Source organism: Centruroides sculpturatus, unplaced genomic scaffold, assembly GCF_000671375.1.
Source record: "Centruroides sculpturatus isolate CEXI.00-Female unplaced genomic scaffold, Cexi_2.0 scaffold193, whole genome shotgun sequence".
NCBI lineage: Eukaryota > Metazoa > Arthropoda > Arachnida > Scorpiones > Buthidae > Centruroides > Centruroides sculpturatus.
The window spans coordinates 730595-753795 of NW_019384402.1; the positions used below are offsets into that span (position 1 = coordinate 730595).

The 23201-nt window shown below is 25.9% G+C and overlaps 1 protein-coding gene across 2 annotated transcripts in view; it reads left to right on the plus strand.

Annotated features, from left to right (window-relative positions):
- The first annotated feature begins 5513 nt into the window (after nt 1-5513).
- Nucleotides 5514-23201, plus strand: part of LOC111618702 (dnaJ homolog subfamily C member 5-like) — a 32121-nt gene continuing 14433 nt past the window's right edge. The window contains exon 1 of one of the 2 annotated variants that reach the window (XM_023360274.1): nt 5514-5728. In XM_023360274.1, coding sequence (XP_023216042.1) covers nt 5703-5728 — 26 coding nt within the window. In that variant the 5' untranslated portion in view covers nt 5514-5702. The remainder of the gene's footprint in view (nt 5729-23201) is intronic. The other variant, XM_023360275.1, reaches the window with a different exon arrangement.

Genomic DNA, 23201 nt, shown 5'->3' on the forward strand with positions numbered 1-23201 from the left:
GTATTAAATTTTTTTATTCATGTATTAGAAAACTGACCAATGAAAGGTTTAATCAAATTCCACAACATATGTATAGTATAGTGCAATTCCTGTTGCCATGTTAGAGATTAAAGATAGGATCCTTATAAATCTATCTTAGAATAGTGCTACCTTATGAAGACTGCTGCTCTAAAAATGCTGCTGACATGTCATTTAAACAGACTGCTCTACAAAGTGGTAATCTGTTAATAGGAGTCATTCTGTTGTAAAGTATAGGAAAGAAGATTGGAAATATAAATGAGTGCTCTTAAGTAAAATGCTCCCTTATCTGAAGCTCTATTAAGTGGACTTAACTGTATTAGTGTTTTCTATAACAATATTTTTTAACATTATAAAAAGTTCCCATAGAGAATTATTGTATATCAAACATCTTTCATTTTTAATATTTTCATTTAAACTTTATTAATAAAATTTTATCTCATTATTAGATTATCATAATATATAGAGAATATCGACTTTCTCTAATTTCGTCTTTCACAGTAACATATATAAACATATACCCAGTTCTGTTTTAACATGGTAAACAATGTTCAAAAAATCTGTAAAAACAATATTGTCTATATGGAAGATTAGCCCTTAAAAACAGTAAAAATAATATGATAAATTAATTAATATAATAGGAAGTGTTTAAACAAAATATTTCAATTTTAGTTTATAAATAAGAGGAGAGACAATTGTAGTTTACTTATCAGCTAATTTTAATAAATTTATTATTTGCATAAATTTTATTCAAGTTTTTCAATTAAACACCAAAATAACTTTAGTTTTTAACACCAAATGACATACAAAAATATTCTGTATTGAAAGAAATCAGAAGAAATAGTCATACAAATAAATCATTAGACTTCAAATTAACATTTTTTTGACTGCTTCACTCATAGGATAAAATCAAAAATGAAAGAGTGATTGTTGCTACACACATTCGAATAATTCATAAACAAAAACAGTCAAATCTTAAAACTTACCTCAACATGTGTAGCAGCATAAAATGCAAAGTCAAAAAAATAAAAGAGCAATTTTCTGGAAAAGGAAGTATGAATATTTTTTTCTCTTAGGTGTAAAATCAAATGGTGATTTTTTTTTTTAAAAAAAGATAAATTTATTGAAATATAATAGGTGAAAACAAAAAGAGATTTGAATTTTTTTTCCAGATATTGTTAAAAAATCATTTAAAAACAGAATTGGGTGCATCTTATCATCATTAATAATCAAAATTATTTTATAACTCTTCAGGATTTTTGGTATACTGCTTTTCACTACATAAAATATTTTTAGCAAATTTATTAATGTATTTATTCGTTAAATTTTATATTTTAAAAAAATGTTATAGTTAGTTTTATCAACAAATATGTATGTATAATATCTAGTGGTATTTTTTAAAAACATATATAAAAATCTTAATTTTAACATTTTGTTTTAATTATACATAATAAATATATTTTTTCTTTTTATTCCTTTAGGCAGACATGACAAAAAGAATATGCAGAGAAACTTTCTCTCGATATAGATGAAAAAATAAAGTTTGTCAAAAATATCATTGTATCTATTGTATAGTTATCAGAAAGAAATATTACTACTTGCTAAAATATGTTGCTGTTCCAATATTCAAAGAAAATATATCGGCATTTTTGCTCTAATAGAATTATTACTATTACAAATTAAATATGTTCAAATGCTGAAAAGCTAATAACCTGTAGAAATATAATTTATTAACATTGTGATATATTTCCAGTGATAACGTTGTGATTGGAATGTTTAAAAAATGAAATTTAGATATTCATATTTTTATCATCAATATTTATATATTTTTGATAGAAATTTAAATTAAAACAATGCAACAATCAAAATTTTTAATTATAACTTTGAAGACAAGGAGGAAAAAAATTAAATTTTCCTACAGAAAAATTGTTAGGAAATTACTTTAAATTTATTTTATTTTTTTAAAACTAAATATTCTATATAACAACAATAAATTTATTAAAAACAAAAAAAAAAGTAATTTATTTAATTCTAGTCATTTATATTTTTACAAGTTAGCTTAATGTTAATATTAATGAACACATTATTATGTAAAACAAGTGCAAAAGAAAATAATGTTTTATGAATTTCACTGAAATTTATATTTTTTATCTTAAATGTATGGTATATACTCTAATTTATATAGTATCATATATACATAGATTAAAGAGTGGTTAAAATGGGATTTAAGGTTTTTATAAATTGTATTATATTTAAACTTATTTTTATACTTTTATTTCGATAATCAGAAAAATTGAAAAGTATTCCAATTCTGTAAAAACAAGTATAGTTTGGTAAATTTTATTTTTAAATGCATTTACACTAAAGTGTTACCTAATTAATCATGTTAAATTGTAAAAAAAATTCTGTGTGTATAAGTTATTTATCAGGTTAATACTGTGCTTTTAAAAAATGTAACATGTATACAGCTTTCACTCATAAGAGAGGTTGCACCCGAAGTTTTCACCGTAAAAATGTGAACGCCGGACGTTCAACATCGCCATCCCATAAGCCTAGAAGTTTGACAATGGTGTTTGGAATGTCGATCATGATTCCACTGATGTTCCAAACTCCATTGTCAAACTTCTAGGCTCATGGAATGGCGGTGCTGAACGTCCAACTTTCACATTTTTGCAGTGAAAACTTTGGCCACAACCTCTCTATATATCAATACATTTTGAACTTAAGTTGTGTTATGAAACCAAATCAGTTTTAGAACAGTATCATCCAAAGCTGCACTTTTTTTTGAGAGAAGATGCTTCTAATGAACTATTTTAATTAAATAGAGAGGTTGAGGCAGACGTTTTAAACGTGTAAATGTGTAGGACGGACATTCGGTGCTGCTTTCCCGTAAGCCTAGAAGTTTGACAATGGTGTTTGGAATGTCGAGCGTGATTCCATCGACTATCCAAACACCATTGTCAAACTTTTAAGCTTACGGGAAAGCGGCGCCGAACGTCCGACCTACACGTTTACATGTTTAAAACGTCTGCCTCAACCTCTCTAATGTTGTTACAGTTTAAAATTGTTCAGAATCATAGATTATGTGAACTGTATTTTGTATTGAAATTTCTGCAGGATAAAAGAACATTAACTGTGTATTTATAATTCAATGCTTTTAGCACATTTGTATAATCAAAAACATTTTTATTTAAAAATCTGAAATAGTTTAATAGATACGAGGATAAAAATTGTTTTATGCTGTAATTATGAATTTTAAATAAAATATTTTTATTATTTGATTAGAATTATTATTAAAACTATATTAACAGTTGTTAAATACCTCATTGTTTAGTTAAACATAAATATAAATTTTTATAACAATTCAGAAAACTGTATATTATTAAAAATAAAAATACTTTTCTTGAATATACATATTTACATTTACTTAAAATTTTCTACGTACTTTAAAACAATCTCTAAACATATTGAATTCAACATAAAAATTATAAGAATTAAAGCATAAGATTTGAATTAAACTTTCTAAATTAATGAATTGATTAGAAATTTAAGAAATAATAATTGGGTTTACATAAGATAGCATCACCAGGTATTATTGTTTTGTAAAGTATTAAATTTTTATCTTAGAAGTGCCTTCAAATATATCAAAGTTCGATTATAATATAAAGAATTTTGTCTCAGGAATTCAGTGTACTGGGCGATCAAAAGGCCTTTGGTTTAGCAGCCATATATGGTGCTAAGAATGTAAAATTGATTTTATGAATTGGAGTGTCTGTATCTATCTTCCCATATTAATTTAGTGTTGATGTTTTTTGCTTTTCCTTATATATATACATGTATTAAGTCCTTGTTTACAAATGGCTACTATGCATACGGACTATATTCAAGTAATCCAGGACTTTTGGATCCCCAGTATTACACAGATGTGTAAAAATTACAAATATATTAACAATAAAAGAGTTAAAATTTTTATAAAAGAAAATACCATTACTTTAAAAGGAAACAATTTATCTTGTGTATTAATTTCAATACTTAAAAATTTCATTAAAATTTATCTTTCTGGTAAAAATATGAATTCTTTTACTCAGAACAAATATCTAGAATTAATTTATTTGATTTCATTTACAATAATATAAATGATGTTCAGTTGGACATTTAGTGTAGATAGCATATATACTGTGTCAGTAATTCATTATGCAATAACTTTAAAATGAAACTATAAAATACTTAAATTATACATTTTAAAAATTGAGCAAAAATTCTTCCTAGATATTTATAATGTTTAAAGTAAATTCTTCATATTCTCATTATTTTTTAGTTTATTAATAGGTCTCTAGATCTATTATCAAAGATCTCCTTTTAAAAAAGTAATATGCATTTATTGATAGTAGTAATTATTAAAAATAATATAGCCAGGAGTTAGCAGTTAAGTATATTGAGAAAAAATTTATAGTATATTACATCGTTTTATTCATTTATTAAATTTAGTTTATTTCAAATATGAATTATTTTTAACGTAATAACCAAGGCAGCAAACAATACCAGTTACTGTAACTCCAAATTAGATTAGAACCTCAAGGAATTTTTTGTGGATGTTTTAATTTGGAGATACTTGGATTCTCTATCTCATCTACTGATCAACCCCATTATGGGTCAGGCCTCTCCACAATGGTTTAATCTGAGGATGATAACATAGTAATGTCAAGTCATTCAAAACTGTTTTGAATTTTAATTTATAAACTGAATTATCAGTATTTTCAATTAATTGTTTCTTGATTAAGCAAATAAAAAAAATCTAATTAAACAAATGGTTTATAGTGTATTAAATCATAAAAGCACCTCCAGTAAGATTCAGCCAAAATTTTTTACTTGGAACATAAAAATAGCAATATATTCATTCAAGTATTTCAGCTTGCCAGTATGCATCCTCAGAACATTTAGCTTCAGAATATTGTTATTTAAAAGTATTTTTATGTTCCAAATAATACATCTTAGTTTGAATAAAGTAATTCATATACAAATTGGATGCCATAGCTTTGACATGTTTTTTTTTCTTTATTTAAAGTACACAAGTTTATGTCTCCAGCCAAAGATAAAGCAGTATAAAATAGTAACTGTAATGGTTAAAATTAATAAATTATGGGCCCAATAGTCATATTCGAGATGTTATAATAGAGTAATAATTACTTAAATCAATTTAATGATGTATTATATTTAAATACATCACAAAAATTGGTTTAAGTAATTATAAAATTATATTTTGACTTAAAAAACACCTGTGGAGAAGAATTTCACTTTTGTCTAAATTTAACATTCAGAGCATCACTCAGCTGTTGTTTACATTGGCGATACGTAACATAGTAACGTAAAAAAATAAATAAATATTATTTTATTTTTACTAAACACTAGATATTTTTAATTATTTCAAAGTTTCCAGTCATAGAACGGTTTCATTACTTCGATGTTAATTGATACTAAAAGCGATCGCAGCCCCTCCCATGCAGATGGAGGCGGATGGACGTCAGTGACGTCATTAGCTCCGATCGTCGAGTGGAGTCGAGGAAGGTTTGTTTTGGTGGAAAAGTCGAAATATGGCTCGTCTAATGGATAATATAATATTTTAATTAATTCCTTTGAATAAAAACTCTTAATTGTTTTTATTCTCTTCAACAAGATATTCTTTAATGGCGGCTGCTAGTCGAAAATTATCGTAAGTGAACATTTAAATCCTCTTACGTAAATCATATTTTGAATTTTATTTTATTTATTCTAATTTAAGTTGCATTAATAATAAATTTAAAAAGGCATATATAATTTGTATTTATTTAAATGTATGTGTTAGATATACAATATATTATTACGTATTTTAAAAATTTGAAAAATTTGTCAATTTCATAACTGAATGTGTTTTTAAGTTACTCATGTTATAAATATTAAATTGTTTATACTGTATTACAGCTTTTATATAGGAATGATTCAAATTGTTATCATCTCATACAAATACTTTTATTATAAATGTACAGAAAAAATAAATTTCTTTAAAAGAAATTAATCATTATATTTAATGAGGTTGTTACATTTCATCCTAATGATTTGAGAAAGTTTTCATTTGTTTTGTTATTTAATCAGACTGAAGTAATTTAAAACTAAACATCAAGTCTGCTTTAAGATAACTTTCAACAAAATATTTTATAAATTTAATTTAATTCACAGTACATTGATTTTCAAGAATTTTTGTAAAATTGCCTGAAAATTTTTATTTTTATTAATCCATAATTCAAAATATTTTTTAATATATTATCAAGTATTAAGTTTTATATTTGTTCAATTGGTGTGTTAAATATAGTCTTCATTATGAAACAGTCTTCTCTCTGTTGATAATTTGTGAAGTTTTATTATTATTTAACAAGTAATAAATCAAACATGAGTTAATTCTGTTTTAATATTTTTATATTAAAAAAAAAAATATATCCTATTAAAACTATGTCTGAGTCAATGAATAAAATAAATAAATAAATAAACTGAAAATTGAATTGGAACCTGACTGATACAGTTGAAAATGTTTACTAGAAATCAGTGTTGGGTTTTAAAGGTTTTATTTACTTTTAGAATCAAAAACATTGAATTTTGTTACTTTAAATATAAATTTTATATTGTAAAAATATTGAAGAATATTTAATAATGAATGCAATGATAAATTTTATGATTTTATGCTTAACTACTATAGCAATTTATCACTGATAATTTTGGATATTACTATAAATGGAAGTAACTATCAAAAGTTATATTTATTGAAGAGAATTTTGAATTTTTAAACATACAGTATATTAACATAATTTTAAAAAAATAATGATTTTCTTCTTACAAGCTTGTTATTAAGCTTAAAGTTTGACAGCTTGAACTAATATTTTAAAACAGTCATTATTTTGATTACAATTATAATTTTTATTCAGCGTGGTGCTGTTGTTAATTAGTTTAAAGCAAATGATGAAAACTTCATAGAATAAAGAGGAAATTAAATAAACTAATTTTATAAATATTATTTTTAAATGTGATCGTATTCTCAGAAATACTATTTTTCTTTTTCAGTTTTATGAAACTGAATAAAATTTATTCAAATGAATTTAAATAGAATTTATAATATTGTCATAAAAATTTATGATCTTGTAGATTTTTTAATTAGTAAAATTTAACATCTTTGTATTGAATTGAATGAATGATCACTGGAAATACTTTGTGATCACTGGAGCAAAGATGATTTAAATTTTTTTTTTCATACTTAAGAATAAGTTTTTATGAATATAGTAGAAATAATAATGAAGTTTAAACATATGGAACTAAAATTTAAATACTTTATATTAAATTTTAACAATCTTATGACGAAAAGTTAAAATTTATATAGAACTAATTAAAATTAACAATAAAATAGACTTATAATTGTAAGTAATATCAATGGTTGAATGATCATAATTGCTTGAAAGCAATTCATATTGAAGATAGTCATTTAAATCATAAAGATGTTTTAAAAATCATATGAATATAAATTGTATTAATGAATATAATCAAAAAATTTTAATGGAGTGAAACACAAGATAGCAAAAATAGTATCAAACATTAATACTTTTTAGTTAATTCTCATTGATTTGCTAAAATTAAATATATTCCATTAACATACTTTTTCCTAGATTATCATCTGTAAATATCTGGTTAATTTGCTGCTTACCGGAATTTCATTTGATATAGACTGATATTGATTTAAATAAGTGTCCTGAAAATAGAAATTTTATAATATTTGGCTTTGGTTGGTGTATAGAAATTTTATAGATGAAATTTTTATATTCTTAAGAAAATCCTGTACGTGTTGTTACTACTAAGTAATTAGAGTGAAGAATGGAATAATGTTTGATATTTATGTAATAGGACTTAAAATACTATTTTTGTTTGAACAATTTTTAAATCTATAATAAAGATGTTCATGCACTCAATTACTTATTGAATAAAATATGATTAATAAAAGATTGTATCAAATTAATATTTTAAAAATACCATAATTCTTTTATTACATAAGATATCATTTGAAATACACTCCAATGTCATCTCTCAAAGTTAATTTGGATAAAGATTTGGAATATGTAAACTTATTATTTACAAAAGTAGTATTAAATTTTAAAAATACATATTAAAATTAAAAAAAATTATTATATCAATAATTTTATTCTATTTGTTAGGTTTGCTAATTATTTTTTCTTAACACTTTTTTATTAGGACATTTTTCCGTGTCTTTGGATGTTTTTTATCAACATAGTTCATCATCTACAAATTTTAAATTCCAGATTTTCATAAATATATAATTTAGGAAATGATATTGTTTATTTTTTAATGGTATTACATTATTTGATTCTCATCTTGAATAATTTCATATGACAAAAATATTTACTTAAATTTGTATTTGAATTTTAACTTATAATTCTATATTCCTATTTTCTTAGATTTTTCCCCTTCTTAGCTATAAAATAAAAAGATTATATAAAGTTTCATCATCAGATAATGAATTATTTGTTATAAATTTTGTAGGAAATATTTTGGTTATCATAATTTCAAAATCATTGGTGACAAGTTTCATTCAGATGGTATGTTCTTCATTTTTAACAGTATACACTTGTACACAAATCTGTAGTATTCAGTTTCTGACATGGATTATAATTTTTTCTTCTCGTTACATTTTTTCAGAGGGCACTCTGAAAAATTGTAACGAGTGGAGCAAGTTTCAACAGTTCAAATTTTAATGCTTGCATTATGTATTTATGAGTTTATAATATTGCACAATCAAACATGTCTGAAGTAGGTTTAGTGGTGAGAAATAAATTTGTATGGGCAATGGTATATAATGGGTCGGCAACCTATGACAAGCGTGCCAAACTTGGCACTTGGGATGATTTTCAGTGGCCCTCTAATTAAATAGAAATGTAGTAAAGTTATATTTTAATTATTAATTACACATTTCAGTGGAAACTATAGTTCAGAGTAGGCCATGATACATTAAAAACAATCTCTTGCTTGTATATTTATATTATAGTGCATGTGTTTATGCTCAGAGTTGACAGAAACCCGATTTTATAAAGTAATTTGCAATAGCACTTTGTGAAACTTCATTTCAAGCATGTTAATCAATTGCATTGCATCTAATGGGTTTACTCCAAACTTATATGAGCCATCTCCAATACTGTAGCAACATTTAATAATAATACAATAAATATAAGTACAACTTTTAACAAAGATGAAACCTTTGCTTCAGTCATTTCCTTCCATTGTTCGCACCACCAGCAGTTTGTAAAAATCACAAAACTCACAGAGACGACCTTCCTTTGTAGTTGTACTTATATTTATTATATTATTATTAAACATAAATAACCGTTGGCCATGTTAAACTTATTATTAATTTTACTGTAGCAACATCTTTCATACAATAAACTTTTTGTATTGTAATTTAGATCAGGAAAGCATTCAAAACTTTAAAGTTTATAATTGAGAAGTTATATTTAATGATAAAAATTGAACTGTTATAGCTTTTAGAGTGGAAATCATCAAGTGTGCATGGCAGTTGTGTATTCCATAAACAAAACTTATTCTTTTTATAACAGCTTTTAAACAACTCAATCCACGATGTTGAAGTCTTTGCTACTCAGATGTCTTTTCGACATATCTTATACTTTATGCATGTTCTGGGCTGTTTTATGGCCTTATTCTTTCTAAAACATGCTTATTTAAAACTGTTTTCCTTCCACGCACTGATGCACAAAAGGATTTTTAAATAACATTTGAAAACGAAAAATCAGTTAAACCGTTGGAAATATTGTTCGATAACTTCGAAAATTCAAAATTTGTGAAACTCGGATTAGAGTTCAAAAATCTTAACCTGTTGTATTTGATAGATCGCCTGAAGACGGTAGTTATATACTACTGAAAGTACTAGCGGACGAGTTCATTTTCTAAAGTCAAAAAACTTATTCTTTGTAATCACACAGCTGTCTTAACTTTTTTCAGATAGAAGAAAGCCCTGGCATCATTGATGCTTTCTTTTGTGTTGCATATTGTTTTGTGCTACTTATTGTATAAGTATAATCTTGACGTTGCAGAAACATTGAGGGCTTAAAGATTTTCCAATTAATAATGATGGCAATTTTTCATTACTTGTCATATGTCATGCTTACTCTCATAAGAAGAATGAAATATTTTTTTTCCTGTGACAAGTCATTTTTGAACATCATTATTTTTCTGGTAGACATTTTAAAAAAAAGAAGCCTGTTTTGTCTACATTGAAAGCATTGTTTGGCTATAATTCTGTACAATTTCTAGTAAATTTTTCAATTACTTTACTTAACCCTTCTCTTGCACTTCTATACTTTCACCACAGATTTTATTGGAAACTATTCCATTCCTCCTCTTAAATTTATCTTCCAGCCTTTTACTGCTTGCTTTGAATCCGATGTGTCTCAACTGTTGTTTGACTTGTTCAATTTTTTTTAGGAAGTTTTCCATTGACAGGAATATTCTATCACTACATTATTCGAACTGGTTCAGCATACACCTTTTCAGAATCTGGATACTCACATTTACATTTACTTCTCTGTTCTGTCTGCTTCTGTTTTGTTGAAGCTTTCCAAAATCTTCATTTTTCAGGTATGTAGCAAAACTATTCAATGAAATGTTAAATTCTTTTACAATTTCTGAATTTTGTTTTGCTTTCCTCCATAGTCTTTAATTCTATATAATACCAGTCTTCAACTTTTGTAATAATAATGTCCATTCCCTTACAAACAAAGAAAGTGCACAAATTAAACATGAAATAGTCTGCATCTTAAATTTTAAGTTAGTGAAATGTGATATCAAAATTACTTTGACTGATAGAAACATAGAATGTATTGAGTCTATGGAAGTAAAGTTGGGAAACAAATAAGCAGGTTGCACAATTTCATTAGAAGTAAAAGTGGAACACTAGAATCATTGAAGGAATTCAAATTTTCTTTTAGAGTAAACATTTTTTAGGGCTACACATCCCATCATCAGATACTACAGAATTGGAAAAAAATATCAAAGATGCATTCTAAAACCTTGAGCATTCTAAACATCCAAAGGCTTTATATGATAAAATAGCTAATAAAAGAAAAGTTTTGTTAATTATCTGAAATTTAATTATTTAATATTTGAAGACAAACTACTTTGAAGAATGTGTGTGATTTATTTAAATTCTAGACCAAAATTTAAAAGCTTTGTTAAAAAAAAACAATTTTTAACAAATTATTATTTAAATGTATTGTGCATTTTCCAATATTTATTTATTTACGAGTTGATAAGATTAATATATCTAACTATTTCTTTATATTTAGGTTTATTTTGTGTATAATGTATGGCAGTTTGATACTTTCCAGTTGAATTACTTAGATCTAACTGATATTGTTCGCCTTAAGATTGAAGTGAATAATGGTAAACATTCTAGGTTTTATAGATGTTGTTTAAATTAATGCTTAAAGTTAAAACCAAGAGAACAAAGTAGATTTTGCAGAAGTTTGAAGAGTTTAGATTGATAGAAAGAAAGCAAACTAAAATCTTGTACTTGTCTTTTAATTTCTTCTTTTATATGTACATATAAAGAGGGTTTATTTTTCTTTCAGATTTAATACTGAATTTATCAGATGAGTTCTAACAATTTGTTGTATTTTTCTTAGCTCTGTCAAATGAACTATTTATTTATTAGAAAAAACAATAATCGAATGTATAAATATTAGATTGCTATAGTTTGATTAGATATAAATACTGTATCTTTTTCTTACTATACTTTTTATTACAGAATCCTCTGTTGTTAATGGATACTCATTTAACTTTTATTACTATTAGTTCTTTCATAACATGATTGATTTATGCATTATCCAGAAGTATGGAATTTGTATTTTTATTATTGGTGTGTGATTATTTTGGGTTGTTCGGAAAGTAAGTTCATTTTTTTCCGTGGAAAAAAAAACGCAATATTCTTATGATAAATAAATATTTTATTGAATTATATGTTGACCATTTTAGTCAAATACCTGTTGTCATCGTTTCTGGTAGTAGCACGATTTCACATTCATAAAAGTTTTGATTGTTGCTTACAAAAAACTGATCCAAGTGATTTTTGACATTGTCATTTCAAGTAAATGTCTTACAGTTAAAAAAAATTGTACAGACCGGAACAAGTAATAATCTGAGTGTGCTCGATCTGACAAATACGGTTGGCGTGATAGCATGTCCCATCTAAGTTATAACAGTTTCTGACGAGTTACCAAACTTGTGTGAAATTTGACATTATCGTGGTAAAACACTACAGTTGTTTTTTTTATCAATTCTGGCTGGCTTTTTCTGTTTGATGATATTAAGCAATTTGCTTACTCGAATGCAGTACACTTTCGAATCAATTGTTAAATTGTCTGGTAAAAGCTCCAAAAAAAATTTCCTTAATATCCCACCAAATAGAGCATTTCTCTTTAAGAACTCGTGGAATTCATATATTGAGCTTTGAAACGAAACCAATTTGTTTCAAGTACTCATAAACGGTTCAATTTGACAAATTTAATCTCTTAGTGATTTCACATGTTGTTATTCCGCAGTTTGCTTCAATTGGTACTTTTATTTTGTTTTCATTGACTTCAATTGGCCATCCATAACGTGATGCATCTTCAATACTGAAATTGCGAGAACGAAATTTTGTAAACTAGTTTTGGCACTGTCGTTCTGTCAACACATCTTCACCATACATGTCACACGATTTTTTTCTCGCTTGAACAGCATTTTTATTTTTTTGGTAATAAAAAAGTAAAATATGCCGAAGATGCTGCTTTCGATCTTCCATATTTGATGGGACACAAAAAATAAACAATTGCACGAAATCAAACAAAATTTTTTACAAATAAGCCATGAAATGCTAGCTGTCAAAATATATAATGATAATATGGTTTAGAATGAAAATGGTGGGAAAAATACGACTAATCCGTCTAGTGGTAAAAAAAACGAACTTACTTTCCAAACAACCCAATAGTATTATAGTATATTCTATAATTAATTACATACATCTTATATTGCACATTTGCATAAATAGTATTAAAAAATCTAATAATTGATTCATAAAAAAAAAACATAAAACAAGATTTGAGCTAGGTATTGTTACTGTCTTAGACGAACTTAAAATATTACAATTAATTATTAAACTAATAAATAATACACATATATCCAAACAAGAAATAGTAGTCAAAAGATTCTAGATTCAAAGTATTAATTTTTCAAGTTGAACGAATATATTTTAGTTACCATCTAGACTCCAAATTATTTTCATTGTAGTATATATTTATCTATATTATTTTATATTATAGATTATTTTAGGGGCTTAGCCCCCTAAAATATTTGGGCAAGGCATAGTTCTATAGTATCCATATGCAATATATATATATACTTTCACATTCATTGTGTAAACTTACTGTTAGTCTACTGTTACTTTTTTACACATGAACTGTAGCTAATGCTGGCTGGAAAAAAGAGAAATATCGTATATTCATCGCAACCTCATTCTCTTTATGTCATGTTTACATCTTAATTTTTTATTGTATGTCCATCCTCTGTATTATTAGATGATGTAAATCTATTTTTAACAAATTATATTATCATAATAATAATTATTCACAATGCATAATTAAAAACCAAATACTTCTTAAATTTACAAACGTGTGTGTGTATAATGATATATATAATGTTGACTTTATTCTAATAGATTTTGCTATATATTCTATTTATTTAGTTCCTTTTGTTGTTGGAAAGAAGTCATATTGCTAGTCTTGCTTCAATTCTAGACTATTAGTAATTTGCTATTTAGAAAATTATTCAGTTTTTTCAAAAAACTTTATAATCAACCTTTTATATAGTTATCAAAATATTGAAATCTATATTTAGAAGTTTTTTGTAATTTGTTATGCTAAGTTTTGTTCACTTCTTTTTATAATTCAGATATTTTTGTATTTATTCATACTTAGTTATTTGTATTTTTATGACTATTATTTTTTTTCCCTTCATTATTGTTTTGAAGATGAAAATTTTATATAAAGATATTGAAAAAAATATTTTGTAATTTATATCTCTTAATAACTTCTGTCATCATGAGTTTTGTTTTATATTTGTGCTTACTAATTCTGTTATTAATTGTAGGTTATTATCAATGTTTAGCAATAAATTTAAAATTTTTTTACTAATTTCTTGATAATTATTTTGTATATTTTTAAGTTCTATTTTATGTCAATGTTGATTGGTTTCTTTAGGCTGTAATTTGAAAAAATTGTAGACCTATAAATTTCTACTGTTGTCTGTCTTTCTGTCTGTTTTTCTTTAATCTCGAGAATGGAGTTAGATAGATGAAAGATGAGATCAGATATGGAAAGATTAGAGGATGGAGGCCCTGATTAACTATATATGAACTTCTGACACAAACCAGAAGTCGTTACTTTAATTCAAAAAATTTTCCCTGAAAGGTGTTAATGACTAGCATGACTCTATTGTTAAAGGAAAAGTATGAGGTATAGGGGCAAGACACTACTAATTTGAGGTAGAGAGCATACATATAGTATGCTCTCTACCTCATAGTATATATTTTTNATCTTTGTATTGAATTGAATGAATGATCACTGGAAATACTTTGTGATCACTGGAGCAAAGATGATTTAAATTTTTTTTTTCATACTTAAGAATAAGTTTTTATGAATATAGTAGAAATAATAATGAAGTTTAAACATATGGAACTAAAATTTAAATACTTTATATTAAATTTTAACAATCTTATGACGAAAAGTTAAAATTTATATAGAACTAATTAAAATTAACAATAAAATAGACTTATAATTGTAAGTAATATCAATGGTTGAATGATCATAATTGCTTGAAAGCAATTCATATTGAAGATAGTCATTTAAATCATAAAGATGTTTTAAAAATCATATGAATATAAATTGTATTAATGAATATAATCAAAAAATTTTAATGGAGTGAAACACAAGATAGCAAAAATAGTATCAAACATTAATACTTTTTAGTTAATTCTCATTGATTTGCTAAAATTAAATATATTCCATTAACATACTTTTTCCTAGATTATCATCTGTAAATATCTGGTTAATTTGCTGCTTACCGGAATTTCATTTGATATAGACTGATATTGATTTAAATAAGTGTCCTGAAAATAGAAATTTTATAATATTTGGCTTTGGTTGGTGTATAGAAATTTTATAGATGAAATTTTTATATTCTTAAGAAAATCCTGTACGTGTTGTTACTACTAAGTAATTAGAGTGAAGAATGGAATAATGTTTGATATTTATGTAATAGGACTTAAAATACTATTTTTGTTTGAACAATTTTTAAATCTATAATAAAGATGTTCATGCACTCAATTACTTATTGAATAAAATATGATTAATAAAAGATTGTATCAAATTAATATTTTAAAAATACCATAATTCTTTTATTACATAAGATATCATTTGAAATACACTCCAATGTCATCTCTCAAAGTTAATTTGGATAAAGATTTGGAATATGTAAACTTATTATTTACAAAAGTAGTATTAAATTTTAAAAATACATATTAAAATTAAAAAAAATTATTATATCAATAATTTTATTCTATTTGTTAGGTTTGCTAATTGTTTTTTCTTAACACTTTTTTATTAGGACATTTTTCCGTGTCTTTGGATGTTTTTTATCAACATAGTTCATCATCTACAAATTTTAAATTCCAGATTTTCATAAATATATAATTTAGGAAATGATATTGTTTATTTTTTAATGGTATTACATTATTTGATTCTCATCTTGAATAATTTCATATGACAAAAATATTTACTTAAATTTGTATTTGAATTTTAACTTATAATTCTATATTCCTATTTTCTTAGATTTTTCCCCTTCTTAGCTATAAAATAAAAAGATTATATAAAGTTTCATCATCAGATAATGAATTATTTGTTATAAATTTTGTAGGAAATATTTTGGTTATCATAATTTCAAAATCATTGGTGACAAGTTTCATTCAGATGGTATGTTCTTCATTTTTAACAGTATACACTTGTACACAAATCTGTAGTATTCAGTTTCTGACATGGATTATAATTTTTTCTTCTCGTTACATTTTTTCAGAGGGCACTCTGAAAAATTGTAACGAGTGGAGCAAGTTTCAACAGTTCAAATTTTAATGCTTGCATTATGTATTTATGAGTTTATAATATTGCACAATCAAACATGTCTGAAGTAGGTTTAGTGGTGAGAAATAAATTTGTATGGGCAATGGTATATAATGGGTCGGCAACCTATGACAAGCGTGCCAAACTTGGCACTTGGGATGATTTTCAGTGGCCCTCTAATTAAATAGAAATGTAGTAAAGTTATATTTTAATTATTAATTACACATTTCAGTGGAAACTATAGTTCAGAGTAGGCCATGATACATTAAAAACAATCTCTTGCTTGTATATTTATATTATAGTGCATGTGTTTATGCTCAGAGTTGACAGAAACCCGATTTTATAAAGTAATTTGCAATAGCACTTTGTGAAACTTCATTTCAAGCATGTTAATCAATTGCATTGCATCTAATGGGTTTACTCCAAACTTATATGAGCCATCTCCAATACTGTAGCAACATTTAATAATAATACAATAAATATAAGTACAACTTTTAACAAAGATGAAACCTTTGCTTCAGTCATTTCCTTCCATTGTTCGCACCACCAGCAGTTTGTAAAAATCACAAAACTCACAGAGACGACCTTCCTTTGTAGTTGTACTTATATTTATTATATTATTATTAAACATAAATAACCGTTGGCCATGTTAAACTTATTATTAATTTTACTGTAGCAACATCTTTCATACAATAAACTTTTTGTATTGTAATTTAGATCAGGAAAGCATTCAAAACTTTAAAGTTTATAATTGAGAAGTTATATTTAATGATAAAAATTGAACTGTTATAGCTTTTAGAGTGGAAATCATCAAGTGTGCATGGCAGTTGTGTATTCCATAAACAAAACTTATTCTTTTTATAACAGCTTTTAAACAACTCAATCCACGATGTTGAAGTCTTTGCTACTCAGATGTCTTTTCGACATATCTTATACTTTATGCATGTTCTGGGCTGTTTTATGGCCTTATTCTTTCTAAAACATGCTTATTTAAAACTGTTTTCCTTCCACGCACTGATGCACAAAAGGATTTTTAAATAACATTTGAAAACGAAAAATCAGTTAAACCGTTGGAAATATTGTTCGATAACTTCGAAAATTCAAAATTTGTGAAACTCGGATTAGAGTTCAAAAATCTTAACCTGTTGTATTTGATAGATCGCCTGAAGACGGTAGTTATATACTACTGAAAGTACTAGCGGACGAGTTCATTTTCTAAAGTCAAAAAACTTATTCTTTGTAATCACACAGCTGTCTTAACTTTTTTCAGATAGAAGAAAGCCCTGGCATCATTGATGCTTTCTTTTGTGTTGCATATTGTTTTGTGCTACTTATTGTATAAGTATAATCTTGACGTTGCAGAAACATTGAGGGCTTAAAGATTTTCCAATTAATAATGATGGCAATTTTTCATTACTTGTCATATGTCATGCTTACTCTCATAAGAAGAATGAAATATTTTTTTTCCTGTGACAAGTCATTTTTGAACATCATTATTTTTCTGGTAGACATTTTAAAAAAAAGAAGCCTGTTTTGTCTACATTGAAAGCATTGTTTGGCTATAATTCTGTACAATTTCTAGTAAATTTTTCAATTACTTTACTTAACCCTTCTCTTGCACTTCTATACTTTCACCACAGATTTTATTGGAAACTATTCCATTCCTCCTCTTAAATTTATCTTCCAGCCTTTTACTGCTTGCTTTGAATCCGATGTGTCTCAACTGTTGTTTGACTTGTTCAATTTTTTTTAGGAAGTTTTCCATTGACAGGAATATTCTATCACTACATTATTCGAACTGGTTCAGCATACACCTTTTCAGAATCTGGATACTCACATTTACATTTACTTCTCTGTTCTGTCTGCTTCTGTTTTGTTGAAGCTTTCCAAAATCTTCATTTTTCAGGTATGTAGCAAAACTATTCAATGAAATGTTAAATTCTTTTACAATTTCTGAATTTTGTTTTGCTTTCCTCCATAGTCTTTAATTCTATATAATACCAGTCTTCAACTTTTGTAATAATAATGTCCATTCCCTTACAAACAAAGAAAGTGCACAAATTAAACATGAAATAGTCTGCATCTTAAATTTTAAGTTAGTGAAATGTGATATCAAAATTACTTTGACTGATAGAAACATAGAATGTATTGAGTCTATGGAAGTAAAGTTGGGAAACAAATAAGCAGGTTGCACAATTTCATTAGAAGTAAAAGTGGAACACTAGAATCATTGAAGGAATTCAAATTTTCTTTTAGAGTAAACATTTTTTAGGGCTACACATCCCATCATCAGATACTACAGAATTGGAAAAAAATATCAAAGATGCATTCTAAAACCTTGAGCATTCTAAACATCCAAAGGCTTTATATGATAAAATAGCTAATAAAAGAAAAGTTTTGTTAATTATCTGAAATTTAATTATTTAATATTTGAAGACAAACTACTTTGAAGAATGTGTGTGATTTATTTAAATTCTAGACCAAAATTTAAAAGCTTTGTTAAAAAAAAACAATTTTTAACAAATTATTATTTAAATGTATTGTGCATTTTCCAATATTTATTTATTTACGAGTTGATAAGATTAATATATCTAACTATTTCTTTATATTTAGGTTTATTTTGTGTATAATGTATGGCAGTTTGATACTTTCCAGTTGAATTACTTAGATCTAACTGATATTGTTCGCCTTAAGATTGAAGTGAATAATGGTAAACATTCTAGGTTTTATAGATGTTGTTTAAATTAATGCTTAAAGTTAAAACCAAGAGAACAAAGTAGATTTTGCAGAAGTTTGAAGAGTTTAGATTGATAGAAAGAAAGCAAACTAAAATCTTGTACTTGTCTTTTAATTTCTTCTTTTATATGTACATATAAAGAGGGTTTATTTTTCTTTCAGATTTAATACTGAATTTATCAGATGAGTTCTAACAATTTGTTGTATTTTTCTTAGCTCTGTCAAATGAACTATTTATTTATTAGAAAAAACAATAATCGAATGTATAAATATTAGATTGCTATAGTTTGATTAGATATAAATACTGTATCTTTTTCTTACTATACTTTTTATTACAGAATCCTCTGTTGTTAATGGATACTCATTTAACTTTTATTACTATTAGTTCTTTCATAACATGATTGATTTATGCATTATCCAGAAGTATGGAATTTGTATTTTTATTATTGGTGTGTGATTATTTTGGGTTGTTCGGAAAGTAAGTTCATTTTTTTCCGTGGAAAAAAAAACGCAATATTCTTATGATAAATAAATATTTTATTGAATTATATGTTGACCATTTTAGTCAAATACCTGTTGTCATCGTTTCTGGTAGTAGCACGATTTCACATTCATAAAAGTTTTGATTGTTGCTTACAAAAAACTGATCCAAGTGATTTTTGACATTGTCATTTCAAGTAAATGTCTTACAGTTAAAAAGATATTTGTATAGACCGGAACAAGTAATAATCTGAGTGTGCTCGATCTGGCGAATATGGTTGGTGTGATAGCACGTCCCATCTAAGTTATAACAGTTTCTGACGAGTTACCAAACTTGTGTGAAATTTGACATTATCGTGGTAAAACACTACACCTGTTTTGTTGATCAATTCTGGCCGCCTTTTCTGTTTGATGATATTACTCAATTTGTTTACTCGATGGCAGTACACTTTCGAATCAATTGTTAAATTGTCTGGTAAAAGCTCCAAAAAAAATTTCCTTAATATCCCACCAAATAGAGCATTTCTCTTTAAGAACTCGTGGAATTCATATATTGAGCTTTGAAACGAAACCAATTTGTTTCAAGTACTCATAAACGGTTCAATTTGACAAATTTAATCTCTTAGTGATTTCACATGTTGTTATTCCGCAGTTTGCTTCAATTGGTACTTTTATTTTGTTTTCATTGACTTCAATTGGCCATCCATAACGTGATGCATCTTCAATACTGAAATTGCGAGAACGAAATTTTGTAAACTAGTTTTGGCACTGTCGTTCTGTCAACACATCTTCACCATACATGTCACACGATTTTTTTCTCGCTTGAACAGCATTTTTATTTTTTTGGTAATAAAAAAGTAAAATATGCCGAAGATGCTGCTTTCGATCTTCCATATTTGATGGGACACAAAAAATAAACAATTGCACGAAATCAAACAAAATTTTTTACAAATAAGCCATGAAATGCTAGCTGTCAAAATATATAATGATAATATGGTTTAGAATGAAAATGGTGGGAAAAATACGACTAATCCGTCTAGTGGTAAAAAAAACGAACTTACTTTCCAAACAACCCAATAGTATTATAGTATATTCTATAATTAATTACATACATCTTATATTGCACATTTGCATAAATAGTATTAAAAAATCTAATAATTGATTCATAAAAAAAAAACATAAAACAAGATTTGAGCTAGGTATTGTTACTGTCTTAGACGAACTTAAAATATTACAATTAATTATTAAACTAATAAATAATACACATATATCCAAACAAGAAATAGTAGTCAAAAGATTCTAGATTCAAAGTATTAATTTTTCAAGTTGAACGAATATATTTTAGTTACCATCTAGACTCCAAATTATTTTCATTGTAGTATATATTTATCTATATTATTTTATATTATAGATTATTTTAGGGGCTTAGCCCCCTAAAATATTTGGGCAAGGCATAGTTCTATAGTATCCATATGCAATATATATATATACTTTCACATTCATTGTGTAAACTTACTGTTAGTCTACTGTTACTTTTTTACACATGAACTGTAGCTAATGCTGGCTGGAAAAAAGAGAAATATCGTATATTCATCGCAACCTCATTCTCTTTATGTCATGTTTACATCTTAATTTTTTATTGTATGTCCATCCTCTGTATTATTAGATGATGTAAATCTATTTTTAACAAATTATATTATCATAATAATAATTATTCACAATGCATAATTAAAAACCAAATACTTCTTAAATTTACAAACGTGTGTGTGTATAATGATATATATAATGTTGACTTTATTCTAATAGATTTTGCTATATATTCTATTTATTTAGTTCCTTTTGTTGTTGGAAAGAAGTCATATTGCTAGTCTTGCTTCAATTCTAGACTATTAGTAATTTGCTATTTAGAAAATTATTCAGTTTTTTCAAAAAACTTTATAATCAACCTTTTATATAGTTATCAAAATATTGAAATCTATATTTAGAAGTTTTTTGTAATTTGTTATGCTAAGTTTTGTTCACTTCTTTTTATAATTCAGATATTTTTGTATTTATTCATACTTAGTTATTTGTATTTTTATGACTATTATTTTTTTTCCCTTCATTATTGTTTTGAAGATGAAAATTTTATATAAAGATATTGAAAAAAATATTTTGTAATTTATATCTCTTAATAACTTCTGTCATCATGAGTTTTGTTTTATATTTGTGCTTACTAATTCTGTTATTAATTGTAGGTTATTATCAATGTTTAGCAATAAATTTAAAATTTTTTTACTAATTTCTTGATAATTATTTTGTATATTTTTAAGTTCTATTTTATGTCAATGTTGATTGGTTTCTTTAGGCTGTAATTTGAAAAAATTGTAGACCTATAAATTTCTACTGTTGTCTGTCTTTCTGTCTGTTTTTCTTTAATCTCGAGAATGGAGTTAGATAGATGAAAGATGAGATCAGATATGGAAAGATTAGAGGATGGAGGCCCTGATTAACTATATATGAACTTCTGACACAAACCAGAAGTCGTTACTTTAATTCAAAAAATTTTCCCTGAAAGGTGTTAATGACTAGCATGACTCTATTGTTAAAGGAAAAGTATGAGGTATAGGGGCAAGACACTACTAATTTGAGGTAGAGAGCATACATATAGTATGCTCTCTACCTCATAGTATATATTTTTAATTTATTTAATTTAAATTAAATAAATTAAATAAATTAAAAATATGATTAAAAATTGTAGTCCAGCATTGTGACGATGTCACAATAAATAATTACTTGTTTTAATTTAGAATATTATTGCTATAATTCAGCTGAGTTATTTAAATTTGCAATGTGTTAAATAAAAAAAAACAGATGAAAATATTTCCATTCTTTCACTACTAAGTGAGGATTTAAAAATTTAAATTACATCTATGAACATTCCTAAAACCACTGCATGGAAAACAGAAGAAAATATAAAAATACTATTAATTCCAAACATGCTAACAGTTATCAAAAACAAGCTAAAAGTTATAATGTTAAATTACTTTTTGTGAATTTTAATGTTTTCTTTTAATGATATGAAACTGTGCTTTGCAATTTGTTTCTGCTCCTAACACAATGAAGTGCTATAAATTAAGACACTTGGCAGGTTTCCTCATCAACTAAATAAAGATGAGGAAACCCGCCAAATGTCTTAATTTATAGCACTTCATTGTGTTAGGAGCAGAAATTTTAATGTTTTTAAAAAATTTTTGCATTATTTCTGACTATGTAATGGTAAATAATAGTGCGCTATTGTATCATTTAAAAACTGTCACTTTGATTACAATACCAAGAGTTGTGAACTGTAATTTTTGTTTTCTTTGAGAACATAATAAATTTTGTCAGTTTATCTTCAATATTTATCATTTATAGCATGGTTTATCAAAAATGAAATACTAACAGCATACTTCCTAAAAGATATGTTGTGGCCATCAGCCATGTTTGTTGTATATTTTTGTATATTTTAATTTGAATTAGTTTTAAGTTCCTTCCTATCTCTTTGTTCAAAAATTCTTCCTAGAACATTCTTAACCCTTCTCTATTGGGGGTAAGACTACTAATTCCTGGAATATATGAAAACAAAAGAGGGTGTGAAGCCCGTAGGCAAAACGGCTGGGGAGAAGTCAGTCTGGGGACGGATCCTGAAGAGAAAGGCACAGAGAAGGCAGAGCTCTTGAAGGTGAAAATAGAGTA